Below are 18,268 nucleotides of genomic sequence, written 5' to 3'. Positions count from 1 at the left end.
TGAAGAACCACCACAGCCAAACTGTTGTTTTTGCTCCTTTTACTTTTCTGGACAGGATTGACCTCTGGCTGTTCCTGTGCAGCTTGCACACTACCAGCTCCCCTCTCTAACCTCATTAGTGTTGTACGTTGCAAATCATCACTTTCAAACTCAAAACGTAGAGGTACAGCGTACCTATTTCGTAGAAGAATATGTGATGCCTTTGTTATATCTATGCCATTCTTGGTCAGAATATTGACCGAGCTAACACTTGTAATGTAATTCACAAGTCATACAAGTTCCATTTCATCTTAAGGACTTGGATTTTAGGTCAAATTGAAATTCATCTTTAATAAATATGTAAATTGTCATTCCATTACAAATAGTGGCAATTAGCTTTCTCAGGAAAATATGGCATGGTGGCACAGGGGGTAGCATTGCTGCCTCGCAGCTCTGGTTTCAGTTCCAGATCAGGGTTGCTATCTGTGTAGTATCTGTGTGGTCTCCCCATGTTCATGTGGGAGAAACCAGTACTGTTAGGTTGATTGGCCCCTGGGAAAGTTGGCCCTAGGTGTGCATGTTTGTATCTCCGTGTCTGCCCTGCATTGAACTGATGTCCCATCATCCATTGGACAGGCTCCACCATGAATTGGAAGAAATGATTAGAAAATGGATTTTTGAATTTAACTGATTTTTGAGGTTTTTGAATATTGTAAAACTAAACTTGTTGTTTAACATTGTTTTTAAAGATAACTCTGGCTGATGTTGTTCTTTCATTTAAGCATGTCTATTAGGCACCATATGCATGTTGTTTTGTGGTTCTACAGCTAATATATTCTTTTAAGATAGACTTTTCTAATGTGGCTTGCCTGAAGGTGTTCTATTTGTCAAAGGAAAGCAAATGTTAACACACCAGAGAACATGAGGCACTGAGTGGGCACAAATTGCAAAACAGGTTTGCAGTTATTAAGTGATTAAAAAAGTACAACTGAACTTTATTTCTGAATTCAAAATTCTCTACTGTACATTATTTGGTATTCCATATTACCATACTCTGGGTGATCTTGAAATGGCCAGAGCTATATACAGTTTATAATATTTATATGTGTGTGTTCACAGATGGTGTGTTTCCCATAGCAACAGAAAAAATGTCTAACATTGATGGTGGTTTAGTTAAAGAAACTCTGCCCATGAAGGCTGAGTAGATTAGGAGGTCAGTTGTATGAGTTAATTGGTGGGTCTAGGAGAAAGAGTATTTGTTAGAGGGTTATTCTGTAAAATGAGAGAGAAGATTTGATTGAGAACTTTGAGAAAAGGTGGTAGGGTACAAGTGAAATGTGGTTCTCTGTATGAGAATTCCTTGTGCGTTTGATGGTCTGAGAGTTGCTTCTGACTGAGGTGAGGGAGCTGTCTATGCACTGCCAAGGATTTCCACTGTCAATGAGAAAGATAACATTTTAAGGCTTGGTTTCAGAAGTCAGTCACATTACTGCATGTACAACAAAGTCTGAGAAAAGAAGAGGGGTTTGTAATATGACTGGGGTGGAAAGAGCTGTAAAGGTGGTTGTAAGAGTGTGAATCTGTGGGTCTGAAATACACAAGAGAGAGTTTCAGAGAGTTCAAAAAATCAAAAGTGATGGAAGATACATTAACAGTGAACTTGAGAGATGAAGGCAAGCTGGTGGAGTAATGTAGAAAGCACTGCACATTTGTTTCAATGTGTCTGAGAGCTGTCATACTGCTGTCACAGAGAGTCCCAGTGTATAGTGTATACGTGATGTCCATAGTGAAGACAAAACATTCTTTCATCCGAAAATGAAAGCTATCAAACAGCTGGAGAGCCCGGTTAGTATCTTTAACGCGTGAAGGAAAACCCTCAACATGTGGTCTTATTAAGCTGTCAAGGAAAGCAGAAATGGGAATTTTGGACCATTATAGAAAGACATGTCCAGGCACCCTGAGGTGTGCGATTTGTGGATCTTGGAAAGGAGACAGATTTGAGATGACAGTGGGTGTTCAACAATAAGTCGATTAGCCTCAGGAGGTAATTTGTTGTTGGTGATGAGAAGAGATGTATGGGATACAATCTCGTTTTGGTCAGTGGATGAATTCAGTGAAAGACAGAAGTATGTAGAATTGTTGGTTAATTGACTTGAAGCTTCAAGAATATCCAGGTCCTTCTGCCAAACAACACACCTTTGCCTGCAGCTTTGTTAACAATATCAGATTGGAGTGATTGGAGTGCCTACACTTAGACAAACCTGATGTACTGTAAGCCCAGTATTAATAAGAAATTATTTCAATCTAGTGTCCTTACATTGATTTACATATCTTTGGGATAACTCGCATTCCCGTAAGGTTCAAATATGATTAATAAATGTTCAAATCAGAATTATGTTAGCTTTGCCTTGACTATAAGATAGATTTGAAGAGAACATCAGAAATCCAAATGTAATAAATAAATATCAAGGTCTTTCCTGAACACGGCGAAAAACAGTTTATAAATGTCAATAGCAAATTAAAACTAATTAAAACATATTAAAAAGGCATTTGATTGCTCATTGATAGCATAATGAATTAATATGGAGTTTTATTACTCTCGACAAAACATTTAACTGTAGAACAGCAGGGGAAATTAATTTGAAGATCTCCACAGGAGTTCATCTCCAGCACCAAGATATAAGAGAAAATTAAATACAGGATTATTTGGTTTTATTAGCTCTTTTTCCAGCATTATGTATAGATATATGTTGTAAGAGGACCAGGGGAAGGGTCATTTATAACCGGTATTTCCATAACGAAACACTTAAGATACTCAATATAGACCTAGGCAAGATGGCCGCCAAGGATAACCAGCTGACCTGCTGTTGGAAAAGACCTATGCGGCGAAACAATGAGACACAGGTGAGCTGCATCAGGAAACAGAATATAAATGCCCCTTCCCCTGGTCCTCTTACAATGTATAGAGATTATATCCATAGCAGTGTGAGTGCAGTCATAATACTTAATCACTCTAATAGTTGTATGATGTTATGTTTCCAACTACTGCTTTGTCAAGTCTTTGTCTCCAGGTTGGTAAGTCTGCTTAACCCACAGTTATGTAAACAGTTATGTAAATTCTAAATAAATATTATGTGTGCAGACAAAAATGTGAAAAATCATAATGATACAATTTACATTAAAAGAGAAAGGGGAATTATTCCTGTCATGATGCTTAAGATGAAGATTTTGCATTTACATAGTGTAAATTGGAATTGGAAGGATAAATGTAATTTATACTGCCAAAAAGGTTTTGTAATTGTGGTCACAGAATGGCATGATTAATATGCAAACCCCATTGTTTATACAACTAACCTTGCAATCTTAATCTTATCATTTAACAGTTTAGCAGCGGTTTCAACCCCATACATATAAAATCTCACTAATCTTGACATGCTACAAGTAATACTTAAAATTGTTCATTAGTTTAGATATTAGAGATTAAAGTTATAGAATTAGAATTCTGTGCACCTCACACTTTAACTAATATATACTTTGGACAAGTACAGAGAAAATACTCTTTTTAAAAATACTGGTACTGTAAAAAAATTGCAATTAATTTGCAATTAATGGAATTCAAAGAAATGCTTTTTACCAAAGCTCAATATATTTGAATAACTTGTCCAACACATATTATTCTGTACCTTACAACATTTAGAAAATAATTTTATTGCAGTTTTTTAACTTTAGATGTGAGTGCACTAACAGTGTAGTAAACTGGATTTAGAGTATATATAAAATACAAAGGACACCTACAGTATATATGTTTGGTTAAAACACAAAACTCAGTTTACTACATGATATAATAATTCTCCTCTTCTCCCTTCTCACAACTCAATTCTTAATATTCCAGCAAGGTGTTCGCCGCAGGTCTAACTGTGGCGAAAATCTCAAATGGATGAGATCAAGACCGAGATATTAATTTGCTCTTATGGAGAGAAGCACGATCAGGTTACATTTGTCTAATGCAAACACTGTGAGAGCATCATCAGATGTTTTGCTTTTGTCTGGAAAATATTAATAACCATAATGCGAGCTCTCAGTCTTTGTCTTTGTAGCAGTTTGGAAAAAACGAAGCATTCAAAAAAAGCGGTTCGCTGTTCATAAGGGGAAAACAACAGCAAACTTTATTTTTGTGTCCTGTAACTAAAACTGTAATATCGGCAGCAGGAATCTTCCTGAAAAGGACTCCCCACTGCAGAAGGGCAAGTATTGTTCCAAATTAATGATCTCTTAGCAGAAGGACTCACAGTGGGTACTGAAAAAGGTTAAGTAAAAAGGTTTCACCTGCTGTCATTGTGTCAGAGTTCTATACCAAATATTGTCATACACAGAATTCATTTTTTCAAATGGTAAACAAGAAACAACTTTTTTAAAGTACATTAACTTTTTGATTGATTTAATGTAAAGTGTCCCTCGCAATATTGTATAAAAATAATTCACGCATGATTCAGAGGGGAGACAGAGCCTATCCCAGCAAGCAGAGGGCACAAGGCAGGATACACCCTGGGTGGGATGTCAGTCCATCACGGGGCACACACAGACACAAACACGCACACTCACGCCAGACCTTGACAGAAGCCAATTAACCTACCAGCATGTCTGTAGACCGTTGGAGGAAACTGCGGCACCTAAAGGAAACCCACACAAAAATAGGGGGAACATACAAACTCGACGTCCTGTACATTTGGTAGCACCCCAGGAATTGAAACCCAGCACTGTGAGGCAGTAATGTGCTATCATGCCGCCCTGTAACCTAGACATTTTTAAGAAAATAAAAGTCATTAGACTTTTATTCTAAAAAAGCAAGTGTAAAATAATTACAGTTTTGTGAAAGATGAACACACAACCAATAGTTACTGTTGCACACAACTCCCCTTAATGATTACAGTCAGGCAGTGTAATTAAAGCTAGAACTATATGGCCTTCCAAATGTCCTGCGACTCTCACCGCAACATGCACAGTATATTGCTGATACATTAAGAGACACCAAGCCTGGTAAAGAAGCCACTCCAATGATCAATACTGAATATTGCATTTTTTGGCTTCGTACAAGCAAGTTAAAGTTCCAGTGCACTGCAGGGTAGCAGCTGCAATCACACTGTTGGAACAGGAGCAAAGTCATGAAGGTTTTGCACTTCCAAAAAAACGCGTTGTTTTTGTTTTCATGGATTTAAGCTGGAAGTTGCATTCTGTAGAAAATTACAAATTGAAGATCCTGGAAGTTCCATGTGAACAAGCATTTAACATGACGATTCCAGCTCCTCTTATGGATATGACAAAGCCTTCTTTGCATTTGTATTAACTTTTTTTCATTGGAAAAGGATGTCCTAGCCTATTCCCAGCCTATATCATAAGGGAATAAGGTATCAGGGTAAAAATGTGATGTTTGTTTTCAAAATAAAACCAAATTAGGTAATATCATACTTGTCTCCTATGCATTACACACCAAGGTGTGGCAACAAAGATTTAAAGTGGTGATAATTAAAATTTTTCTCAAAACTGTCAACTCATAAAACATATTTAGCTAATGAAAAGCTTTTTTGCACCTGTGCATGTGTGTGTTTATGCATGTTTATGATCATGGCAAGTAATCTGACTAAATTTAGATTTTCCCAAGTTATCCTGAAAATGACAAAAACAAGACGCACTGGGTCTCCTATAGATGAACTATCCTGAATCTTAGTGGTCAAAGGTAAATAGGGGGGTAAAAAGGGTGTGGTGTGGTGGCTCTGTGGCTAAGGATCTGCGCCTGTGGCTGGAAGGTTGCTGGTTCAAATCCCACAGCTGGCAGAGGAATCCTACTCTGCTGGGCCCCTGAGCAAGGCCCTTAACCCCAACAGCTCCAGGGGTGCCGTATAAATGACAGTCCCTGCGCTCTGACCCCAGGCTTCTCTCCCTGTCTGTGTGTCTCATGGAGAGCAAGTCTGGATATGCAAAAAGACAAATTCCTAATACAAGAAATTGTATTATAAGATAAGGTGATCTTATCTTATAAGGAAGGGCAGCTCAGATTGAATTTACCAGTAGAATTTCAAAGTTACATTCATCTTTACTGAATTTTCCAATCATTTCTAACATGTTTTTAAAAAAATATTGAATGAATTGAATATTGTGTTTGTCGTGATTAGCACTTTCCTTCAGGGCTTTCATTTTTGGAATTAACTACTTACAGTACAGAGAGTAAGAAGTAACTTTTTCATCACTTTTTTACAATTAAATGTGACTATTCTTCAAATAGAGCAAGGTATATGCTGTACTAATATAGTATATACTGTAATACAGTATATAATATATACTGTATAACATTCAAAAATGACACTGTACATTTTCTGCAATTTCCTATCCATAAAGAAAGTGGAACAATGTGCTCACCTGAGTAACATGCAGACTAAAAGTGCTGTTACATTTTCTGCTGTGTGCTGGTGTAAATCATTAAAGGAGTGTGCATACAGTATGTACTTTTGTCCATGCGTGTAATGATGGGAAGTTGACCAAGTCATTTCGTATTATTTGTCTTCTGTTTGGCAGAACATGATTCGGTGCTGTATGAAATGTAACAGGTTTTAAGTAATAGGGACATTCTCCTCTTTGCTGTAGGTTTTAAGCCTCTTGTCATCAAAGTCATGTACCATGAGTACATGTCTTACATCACATGCATCTACCACTACAAACAGCTGCAAATTTGTCATCAGTCATGTTAAATGACATGCTTTAATGGAAAACAGTACACTTTAACCTTTCCTAAGATGTCAGGTTTCTTGGATAATTGATCTGCTTAGACAGCTATTGTGAAATAGATTGGCATTATACCGTAAATTATATGAAGGAGGTACAGTATATGACCACATTACAGTACTGCATTTCCTATAGTGACGATATCCTTTAAGAAAACTATTTGCAAACTGTCATGGAAATCTCTAGTGTTGAAGGCATTGCAAGCTAGCTATGTCATTAATTCTATTTAGATAACAGCCTACTAATAATAGAAAACCTTTCATTTCACTGAAAGTCTGTCTACACATGGACTCATAGACCCACAGAAACCTAATCAAATGAAATGTCTTTCTTTTTGAAAACAGGTATTTGTCACAAATATCTCTATTTTTATACACATGTATTCATTAATCACTTTTCCTACAAACATCAGTCTCTTATTGGGAGTTAAGCTGCAGAAATCTTCAAACGGTTTAGATTCTATTATTTTAAAATACAGTAGTCATGTTGAACAAAGTTTCATACAAAGTATATTAACTTAAATGAATAACATTTCAAACTTTTAAAGGCAGGGATGTTTTTGAATTCCAAACAGCTCATTTTCCTCTGCCATGTGAAATGGGACAAAACAACCGAAGAGAAATGGCTGAATGTAACAAATGCGAAAACGATTTGATCAAATTGCCAATTTCTCATGAGACCTTTCAAACAACAGCCTCTGAATAATATCAGATCCTGTATGGCCTAAGCAAGTTCAAAAATCAAAAATGAATGCAGATGCTGTTTGTCAGGTGGAGAATAGTCTAATTTACGTGAAACTCAATTTCACAGTGTGCAGCTAAGACACATCCTACAGTGTCAAATGACTGCCACCACTTTCATAAGAGCTTAAAAGGAATGGTGAATGTATAGCCTATATAGGACAGGCTTTGAAAACATAAAACATAAAAGAATCTTATTGTCCAATCGTACATTTTCTAACTTTTGACTGACATCACGCTACGTCATCACAATACTTTGTTTACTTCTTTACATAAACCAAGAAAACTATTTGCAAACTGTCATGGAAATCTCTAGTGTTGAAGGCATTGCAAGCTAGCTATGTCATTAATTCTGTTATTTAGATTGAATCATAAACAATTGAATCATAAACACCTTGCTTTAAAATTGAAATATGGTAAATACAATTGATATTTAATATAATTTAAATACTGTATGTGAACATATACTTTTGTGCATCATCTATTAATTTTATGAGGTATGTCTTTTTCTGGAAAAATGCCAATAATATCTAATATAATGTACGTACTTTGAGACAAAAGAAGCGGAAAGGCATTGCAGCTTCAGAGCACAAATGTTAAAGGACTCTGTTGAACTCTTTGACTCATAAAAAGTCTCTGTTAAGAAAAGGAACATTATAATGACTAACACTGACAAATAGTAGCTTTATCTGTTAACAGCCTGTGTTTATTTGTCTGCTTCTTACACAGGCAGGGTAATGTGAGCTGTCTTTCCCTTTTTTGGTTAGACAGTACTGAAGCCAGGCAGTAACATGAGAGCAGTTACATTAACAATGCCCACATTCTAGAGAGAAAAAGAGCAGGAAGAGAAAAAGTATTAAGGCCACGTGATTAGAACCTGAATACAGAATGGCATAATGAAACGAGGCTGGATAAAGAAAAAAAAGAATCCGCTCTAACAGCTTTTCATATCTTCCCCTTTCTGGTGTCTGATCGGTGGTTATCTTTTTTTTTATTTTAATTCGCAAATCCAAGCACCATAGTTTGATGTGATAGCACCAGTCTCAGACTCTTTGGCACCTCTTAAACTCAAGTAGTACACCTTCTAGAGCCAAACCAAATAAGAAAAAGCCTCCTTCCATAGGGAAACTTGATCAACCCTGGTCATAGCCAAGATTTCTCCTAACACAAACGCCATCACTCAAAAAAGCACAATTTGTATATTTTTAGCTATTGTTGCATTTCTTTCCACTACTATGCTGATTTGGTTCACTATAACACTGTAATGTCAAGTAGATTTTGTATTTCTTGTTTTTGTTTTAGTCCTGCAGTATGTTTTTTTGTGCATACAGGTGTCTGCCTTTTTGTCTGAAAGCTTTCTGAGATTTCACTAAGTACATGAGCTGACATGAGTTTTGCTGCTTAGCTCTGAGGAACATGTTTGCCCATATAAAGTAATAGCCAGCAGGAGTAAACATGTCTAAAAGAATAACATACACCTGGGTTCTGCAGTCTCAAATGACAGCTGTTAAACTCTAAAAACACCAATATTTTTATTCTGTAATTAGTATTTATTAGTATTAGCCTACCTTAGCGCTCATCTCCTTTTGATCTTGCATTGCCATTTTAAAATTTTCATTCAGCCTTAGTACATCTTTATTTTATTAACTTCTACTTTTCTCTTTGGCTGTGTTTATAATTCATGCTCATTGTGTTTGTAATGCATGCCAGGAAGCTGGAACAGCTGTAAATTGCTTCCCCACAACTGCACTTAATTCTGAGACATCCAGGCTGGAACTAAGATGCCTGTGATTCTGCTGCTCTAAGGAATTATTTTATAGTTGGCATATAAATGTGGAGGGCCTGGACATTAGAAATGAATGAGGATATGTTCAAAAGGATAATTATGCCAAAAAAAGACACAGCACAGCAAAACAGATGTGAAAATATAAGTTGAGAAACTGAAAAAACACTCTCATTTTCAAAAAATATTCCTTTGCATAAGGTATTATCCCAATACCACAGACCTGCAAAGCACATTTCCTTTCCTTAAGATATGCAATTGTGGAACTTTACAAAAAGTATCCAAATTACATTCTAAAATATTAAAATTAAAATCCTATTTGATTGAGTTAACAGATCAAATAAAATGTTGAACATTTCCACAGAAATGGATATAATCTAATTATAATGAAAGCCACTCTTTCATTGCCTGTGGATGTGACCATTCAGGTCAAAGCAAAACCAATGGAATCTCACAGTAAATAGTTCAGAATTTTCTGAGTTTCTGTTTTAATCAGAAACCATTGGATACAGTGCGCGATAAAGGGATTGACCTAAAAGCACTGACATAACAGAACCATCCAGGGGTCACATTCATTAACAGACTACTGATTCTTTAAATGGAGCAAACTGGACAGGGGTGTAGGATACAGTCTAGTATCAGAAGTACAGAATTTCTAACAATCATTCTGCATTTAATCAATTACATATCCTAGGAAATATCAACAAGCACAAATAAACCCACCAAATGCTTAGCATAGTATAAACACTGACTTGTAAGCACCTAGGTTATTTTTAATATAGAGTTCCACGTTTTTACCTTTAAATTCTAGCTTGATTCATGTAATTAATGCTAATACTGCTGTGTACAATATTCCTTTGCATTAACAAACACTTAATCTCTTGCAATAAATAATGAATATATTAGATATTTAAAATCTAGTGAATTATTTGATTCACAACAGCTGAGCACAAATGGCCTCAATCTATACCATTTAGTTATTATAGCAATACATTTTTATGTGGAAGCAAATCTTTGGTTTGTAAGGTGAGTCTGGTATGAGTCGTCTGAGCTATGTAGGTTGAAGAATAAAAGACTACAGAGTATTTACAATGACCATAATTGGTTGCATTGGGCAAGTACATAGTTAAAACAACACCCATCTGCAGTGAAGTCTGCTGGGGTTAATATGAAGCCAAAGATAGAAGCTTTTGGCTTGCCTGCACCATACTAATGAGGGTTCTGTCAATATTTCAGCACTAGAATAAAAACTACAAAGAAAACTTCAGACACCCCCAGATTTAGAAACTGTGTGACTCACTGTGTGCATTTTTTAAAAGTAAGAAGTATCTCCCAAAATGCCAGATATTCATAGGTAGGTTTCAGGTGAACTGTTAAAGTTCCTGACATTGTGTATTAAATTAGATATTTGTTCTAACAAAAACAGAAAGCCGTCATACAAAATGTGTTAAATAAATGACTCTGTGACTCAATGGAGTATGTGAAGCACTCACTAATTGATCAAAATTATAAATCTTATTTTAGCAAGTAAAGCTAAGGCTTTGGAAAACAGCCAATTTACAATTGAGGCTAAATTAATGTAAAACACTAGGATCTTTAATACAAAATTGTGACTCTTCAATAGATATTTGATAAAAATCGGGTTTCAAATAAATTGTTGTTGTTTTATAAGATAAAGCCTCAGATGAAACACATTGCCAGTTGTACATATTTTGTTCAGTTTTATTAATAAACCTTATTCACACTGCATGCACTGATGTGCACTCGCAGTAGTTAATTTAACTCTTTAACTTAGATTCATGACTCTGTAAAGCATCTACTTCATGATTGATTCATAGAATCTCAAGGGCATTTCATTTACAAAGTTACGTAAATGTAAACAAAACCATCTTTAATCCATTCTTGAGGATGAGATTGCTAAACTGTGATCAATGTGGAGCTGCTGTACTTGCATTGTACTGTACACCAGCAGGTACCCAGACATCGAAGAACAGAGAAGACATAAAGAAACATGGTTCAAGTATTGAGGACCTCAGTAACCACGACCTGGTATTTGAGGGTGAATACGAGGGTGAATTTTCGCTAATCAGAAAGCTCAGAAAGGAAAACCTCAGTCTAGCTAGCATGTGCAAAAATCACTACTGGAATCTGTAGCTGTCCAATCTTTTTCCATTTCAAGGTGTACTGAGAGAGAAGGTATACAGTAGTTTTCTACAGTAAAACAAGAAATGAGCAACTGCAACATCTTATATACAGTATGAGTAAACAGTGATAATAGATAGTCTTTGCCACTGAGCACCTCTAGTTGGCAGGACAATCACCTTGTCAGGAACAGTCTATATTTAAGCAATGCTATAAGAAACAAATCCTGCTCCTTAGTCTTGTAATAGAAAAAAACATATAATTTCTGCTTTACAGTATATGAAAGTACTATTATTTGGCACCATGAATTATGTGGGCTTTCTTTGATGAACAAAATTTTGAATAGTGACAGAATGGAAATGTTTTCTGTATCTAGCACTTTTTTTTCAGAATTTTTCAGAATTAGATGGTTAGGATTTTTCTTCTAAGTGTTTAAGGTTACCGATTCTAAAATTATCTTCAAGAATACTCTAGGTAAAGAGAAAAGATCAAAGGCTTTTTTTTTCTAATGTCTCCTTGTATGAATTATAGCTCAGATGACAGTAGGTCTCACCATCCTGATATGTTCTCCACTCCTCAAGCTCCACTTATAGTTACAGATCATTCCAGGCTAAAGCCAGAGATAACCACCCACCACCTCCATAATCCATAGAAAAATAGCATATGCTACATTTAAAATCATGTTAACCACTAACCTGTTTTCCACAGAGGGAAAGCAGGTTCTTAATATAGATTTCAATATAAAGTATACTTGCAGTCTACTTACCAAATGAGGCACTATACTGTATATGACCAAGCCATTTAAAATACAATATTTATGGTTTCAGCTTCACCACAGACCACAGACACTGGATGCAGCATGGTAAGTAGTTTTTGTATTGTGTTTTAATTAATACAAAAAACAATAAAATACTGACTTAATCTGACAACTGCAAAATGCAATCTTATCACAAATTCACAACAATACTGCAAGAAAATGCAAATCGGCAAAAGCTATATTTTATGCAAAGTAAAAGTGCTTTGTAAAATAGCTACATCCTGACCCAATAACAAAAAAAGTACAGATTAAAGAATGTAAAGTCTCAGTCTCTACTCAATTATGCTTGACTAGTTCTGTTTCAGTTTCATAAACACTACTAAAACCCTGATGGTTTACATATTCTTTATATTCAATTTTTCAGTTCCTCAATTAGAATCAGAAAAAGCACAACTGATTATTAAAGTGAATAATCAACTATAATGATACTGTACTGTACCCCTGAAAGAGAAATAATAAAACATGGATCTCATATCCTCTATTTCCCCTCTCATCGGTGAAGGACTACCTGAGATTTCATCCTGACTGTCAACAGACGAAGGTCAATCACAACTTGACTTCCTACCTGTCGTTCACTGTTTCAACATTCCTGTCACGCTACATACACAGTGGTAACAGGACCACACTGGGCGAGAAGTTACAGATCATTTGCTTTAATATTGGCTGTTTTGTTTTACAGCAACTAAAACAGTAGGGGGCATTTTATTGAAATCAAGAAACGTGTGGCATTACTGCCATTTAGTATACTACATTCGTATTCACAGAGTTTCAAATACACATTACTTTTCTTTCAAGAATAAAAAAAAAAACATTTCCAGGATTCCACCACATTCTGGAAAGATAATTTCTAAAACTGCATAGAAATAACAATATACATTTATAAAATTGATTCATTTTGACCAAAGTGGCTGACAATCATATTGTGTCAAGATGTTATAGCCTTTAAAGATTAGAACAATAAAACCAGAAAAAAACAGTAAGTGCACTCTTTAGTAAGTGCCAGACTGTTGCACCGTGCTAAGGAGTTCCAGGTGTAAAGAGTAATCCAACACTAAGGAATAATCCAAAAATAGAACTTCAGAATCCCTGTTGTTGTCTGTAACAATTGTAACAGATTCAAATCACTAAGAACCCAAGCAACCAAATAAATGAAAAATCAATATTCTAAATTCTTCTGGATCGTGTACTACTGTAATTACTAACATAACATTCAGCACTGCTCAGCTTTGTTAATACCTCCACGATTAACACAAGAATTAGGAATGGATTACTCACATAGAACAGTAGGTAGTTTAAGTTTACTTTGTGTTGTATTTTTGATAATGAACCTTGCTTTAATGAGCTCATCTGTCCAAGCATAGTAAGACACCTATCACTTCCTGTGTCCACTTTTCCCCTTAGTGAAAGTTTCACAATAATAGTACATTCTATGAGTACAGTATGATTCTGTGCTCTTTTCAATATACTGCATTATCTATTAATAGTGTGTTTAAAAATACTGCATGTGTTTTGTTTCAAGTTAAAAATGAATTGAGTGAACAGCGTTTTGCCTCCAGTGTGGATCTACACTATTTTTTAAAGAAATCAATTATTTTTTAATTAATTGATTATACAGCATATAGATACTGTTCCCAAGGCATTAAGGAGACCATGTCCATATTTAGAGGGTTGTACAGTGGCGCAGTAGTTAGCTTTGCTGCCTCACAGTGCTGGGGTTCTGGGTCCCAGACAAGGAGTGCTGTCTGTGTGGAGCTTGTATGTTCTCCCCATGTCCGTGTGGGTTTCCTCTGGGTGCTCCAGTTTCCTCTCACAATTCAAAAACATACTGGCAGGTTAATTGGAGTCTGGGAAAACTGGCCCTGTTGTGAGTGTCTGTGTTTCTATCTACTGTATGTGTCTGCCCTGCGATGGACTGGCGTCTCGTCCAGGGCATACACATCGCTTGCTATGCTGGGATCCGGCTCCCCTGTGACCACTTGGGAGAAGTGGTTTGAAAATGGATGGATGGCCCTATTTAAAGCAACAACTGACAAGCTCTTTGGAGCACTGGACTTAGGCATTTCTGCCAATAGTATCTGACAATAACTACGAAAATATTTCTTTACATTCATACTGTATGTATCCATTTTCTTAATGAAATCATTCCTAGTAGGAGACTCTGTCCAGCCCATTAGATGGTCCACCAAGAGAAACACTATCAGTAATAACACCATGTACTGAAAAAACACTTACTTGATTCTTCATTCCACCATTGTGTTTGACCTACTGATGATAGTGGTTTAAATTTCAGTATTGTCAAGTGAAGTGTGTTTTAGTGCACATTGGGCATCTCAGTTAAGAAAGGTAGGAGCTTGTACACACTTTGTAAATCCAGAAAAAATACCTGGACAAACCACGGACTAAAAAAAGTAATTACATTTTAAAAAGTGCACAGTAATGACTTCAAGATCAAAGTTTGCATATGCATTCATCTGGAAGAATGTAAACCTGGTATATGCAAATATGCAAGCCTAAAACAGTTACGTGACTGATGTTTAATATAGTATCATTTGTCTTCAAGGTGGGCTCAAACATATCCTGAAAACAGAATTTTGTTTCAATAAGATTATTAATAATTAGTTTAAGAAGCTCTTACAATCAGCTGTGTTTTTGTATGCTGCCCCTGAGCATGCTCCTTTGACACCTCCACATCCAGCCCACATAGACTGCCCCAGGCATTTCTCATCGTACCTGTCATTCTGACATAAAATACTTCTGGGATCTAGCCTTTATATAGGTTTTTGTTTTAAAACATACAGGATATCACATAATAAGCAAATTAAACGATAGTCTTTTGCAGTGGTTTAAATGAAACATACCAAAAACATCCATAAAAAGCAACTGGTCAGGAATGCCGAACAACAGTTCATACTTTAGACTCAAAGTTACACTTACATTACCAATATGTAAGTGCTGCTACAGTCAGCAAGAGTATGCAGGACATTCTGTGAATTTTACTGTAGAAAGAAGTAAAAACAGTAAGTAATATGTAAGTAATGTTGTGTTTTAAACAACTTCTACTTGTTATTAGAAATCAAGGTTAGATGTAGTGCAAAGGTGGCATAGTTCCATATTTTAGATATTTAAAAATAATTATATATAACCATAAATATGCACACAGTAATACATCCATAAAACCTTCTAACTACTATTTTATAGCAGGTTAAGTGTCCCCAACAGCACAGCTGTTGCTGTAGTTATTTCACTCATAAAAAAGAAGAGAGAGAAAGGTAAAGAATTAAGCTAAATGTAGACTTCAGTCATCCAAAATAATCCAATAAGTTAAATTAACACAGTCCTTCCTGCTGTGCAGTATGCACATGGAACAACAATGAGAGACATAAATTATATTGTAAAGAGATAAAAAATCATTAGGGAGGAGAAACCCCATAAAATCGATAACGCATGCTTTAAATTTCCCCCTGAAAGGTGGCATATTCATTACATACTGTATGCACTAAGCCTCGATGAGTTATCTTTCTAAAGCATCAAAATTACAGTTCCCCTCAATTCCTTTCACCCTTAATTAGTAAAAAAATTATTCTAAAAAATCTTAGCTGTCAAAGAAAGCACATACTGTAGGAAATGCAAGTTTTAGTATCAACCCAAGAATTAAAAAACAACAATTTAATAGTTAAGATCCAAATGATCACTTTTTCAAGAGCCCTGAATCAATTATATTGTACTTGTTAATGTTAAATGCTGCATAGCAGCTGAGAGACAACTGTTCTCTACAGTGTTATGTAGACAAACATCTCATGGCTGAGCTGCATGTTCCTCTCTGAAGCTACTTTCTGTGTCAGTGATTCTTTCTGAAAATTCCAAGCTTGCTCCTGTCTGGAGAATAAAGGCTGCAACTTGCATTGAAGTTGTGTGCTTGATTAATCCATGCAAATGAATTTTCACATTTGCAGTGAAAGCTCCTGCTACTCCAGCTTCACACAAGCCACAAGGCAGATGCTGAAGGCAAGCTGACTCTTTTAACCCCCAAAACAAGGAAGAATAACATTAGAATTTCAACACACTTCTGCAAACATGCCCTCCTTTGCAGCACCATTCTTGACTAACTGTTCTTGCTGTATTTCAGATGTATCGCTTAATTTAACTTGTGCACTATCATGATTGTCTTAAATCATGAAGAGGTATCACTATTATTTATTTACTGCTGGGAGTAAAAATAAAAAAAAGACTGCAGTCTTTTTACCGTCAACAAATCGACCTTTTTTCTGTATTACTCATAGTTATTTTAAGTACAATTAAAACAAGCAAGCAAGGTCAATAGCAATGCAACATCACCAAGTGCATGAAAAAGCACACACTTAAACACAATGTACATTTAAAAGATCACAACCACCTGTGCATTATGATTACCAAAGCATGGTTTCAAAGACAAGGCAGACAGACTTTTTCCTCACACATTCTGCTACCCACATAATCTCTCCTTACCTTCACATTAGTCCTCAGTGCACAGTAACATGCAAAAAACATTGCAATAAGCAGGGAGCATAAGGACCACTGTCGAGCTTCTTTGAAAAAGCACAGATCACAAACACATTACATCCCTGAGCATGTGCTTCCAAAGGCAGAGACAAGCGTTCTCTATGGCAGTTTGTTAATGTATTGATCTCTGTTTTGGTGACTTTTAGAAAAATACATGGTTTGAAGGCATTGAGTGAATGCTGCTGCAGATCGCTTTATTGCTGTATTGAGCATTTCACCTGACAACCACAATAGGCAGAGAATTCAGCAACGGAGAGAATAAATCTCTTCAGCCCGTGCTGTAGTCATTTCACTCGTAAAAGAAAAAAAAGAGAGAGGGAGGTGAGGAATTAAAATTTAACTTGTTACTCGGCATGATCACGACGTAGAGGATTCGACTAATCATAAATAAAACAGAACAGGAATGTGGAGAAAGGCTTGTAGCTGGGACGTCTGTTGGTAATTCCAGCAGAAGAACATTAGATGCAGCATGACACTTAACAATGGAATATCCCTTTTTTTAAAGCAAATGTTATGTAATATCCTTCCCCGTCTGTAGTGCTGCCTCCTCATCTAGTATAATTCAAAACAGAATGCATGCGTATTTCTGCAGTAAAAAATATATTTTAGCCCAAACTGGAAATAAATTGTTGCAATATTACAACCTAATAATATCCTCTATAACCAGCAGTTTAGATCAATGTCATCTCAACAAACTTTTTGAAATTAAAAGAACAAGGATGCTTTTTTCAGATGGTTGAAATTATTAAAACATTAGACATCCTCAACATAAATTTTAGTCTTATCAGATTTTTTGTCATTAATCAAAAAGCCAGAAATTAAACAAAAGCAAGAAATCCAAAACAGCACACTGTGTTGAAGATGCCTGTTTAAACCATTTGCCTCCAACCACAAAAAATGAAACAGTTCAAACTGCTACAAAAAAGCAGTGTTAGTCTGTTTGTGATATATGCCTATAAATCAATACTTTACAGGAAAAGCGCTGAAAAAGTGTTAATGGAAAACTAAAATGCTATTTTTTGTAAGACAATAAGGTTCTTAATTACTTGAGCTGTTTCTGTAGAAGACCGAAACCCCTAGTCTTGTCCTGGCCACAAGATGCATTTCTATACCCAAATTAGTTTAGCAGATCCTTTGTGCAGAAGCTTGTCAGGGACTGTCATACACGATTTACTGCAGTTGACTCCCCTTTCAACAAATTTTATTAAATTATTTTATTCTATTACATTTTTTTGTGAATTACAGAAATCTATGTTAATAATTCAGTGTACACTACATCTTTATCAGTGTTTATATTGCAAAGGGTAAAACAAGAAGTAGATGTGTTCATCCTGCTGTACTTTGAGCAGTCCCTCTTGGGTAAAGTAATTACAACTGTAAAACTAATATGTTCATATATTTCAGTAACATAAATGCACTAAAACTTAAAACTGTTACAGTAGTTCTCAATAAAAATGTTTTTTTTTTATCAAAGCTAAAGCTAATGCAATT

General features: G+C 35.7%; 1 protein-coding gene across 24 annotated transcripts in view; it reads right to left on the bottom strand.

The window, feature by feature from the left end:
* The window catches only part of dlg2 (discs, large homolog 2 (Drosophila)), a 277,129-nt gene that overhangs the window by 194,404 nt on the left and 64,457 nt on the right, over positions 1-18,268 (bottom strand). The window contains exon 1 of one of the 24 annotated variants that reach the window (XM_088639008.1): positions 16,724-17,235. The exons of the other annotated variants lie outside the window; for them this stretch is intronic. Within the exon in view, the coding sequence (XP_088495134.1) occupies positions 16,724-16,765 (42 nt within the window). The 5' untranslated portion in view covers positions 16,766-17,235. Of the gene's footprint in view, positions 1-16,723; positions 17,236-18,268 lie in introns of those variants that run through there. 24 annotated transcript variants of the gene reach the window in all.

This window comes from Lepisosteus platostomus, chromosome 7, assembly GCF_059453375.1.
Source record: "Lepisosteus platostomus isolate fLepPlt1 chromosome 7, fLepPlt1.hap1, whole genome shotgun sequence".
Classification (NCBI taxonomy): domain Eukaryota; kingdom Metazoa; phylum Chordata; class Actinopteri; order Semionotiformes; family Lepisosteidae; genus Lepisosteus; species Lepisosteus platostomus.
Note: the sequence above shows the minus strand (reverse complement) of the source record. Positions and strands in the feature narration are given on the sequence as shown.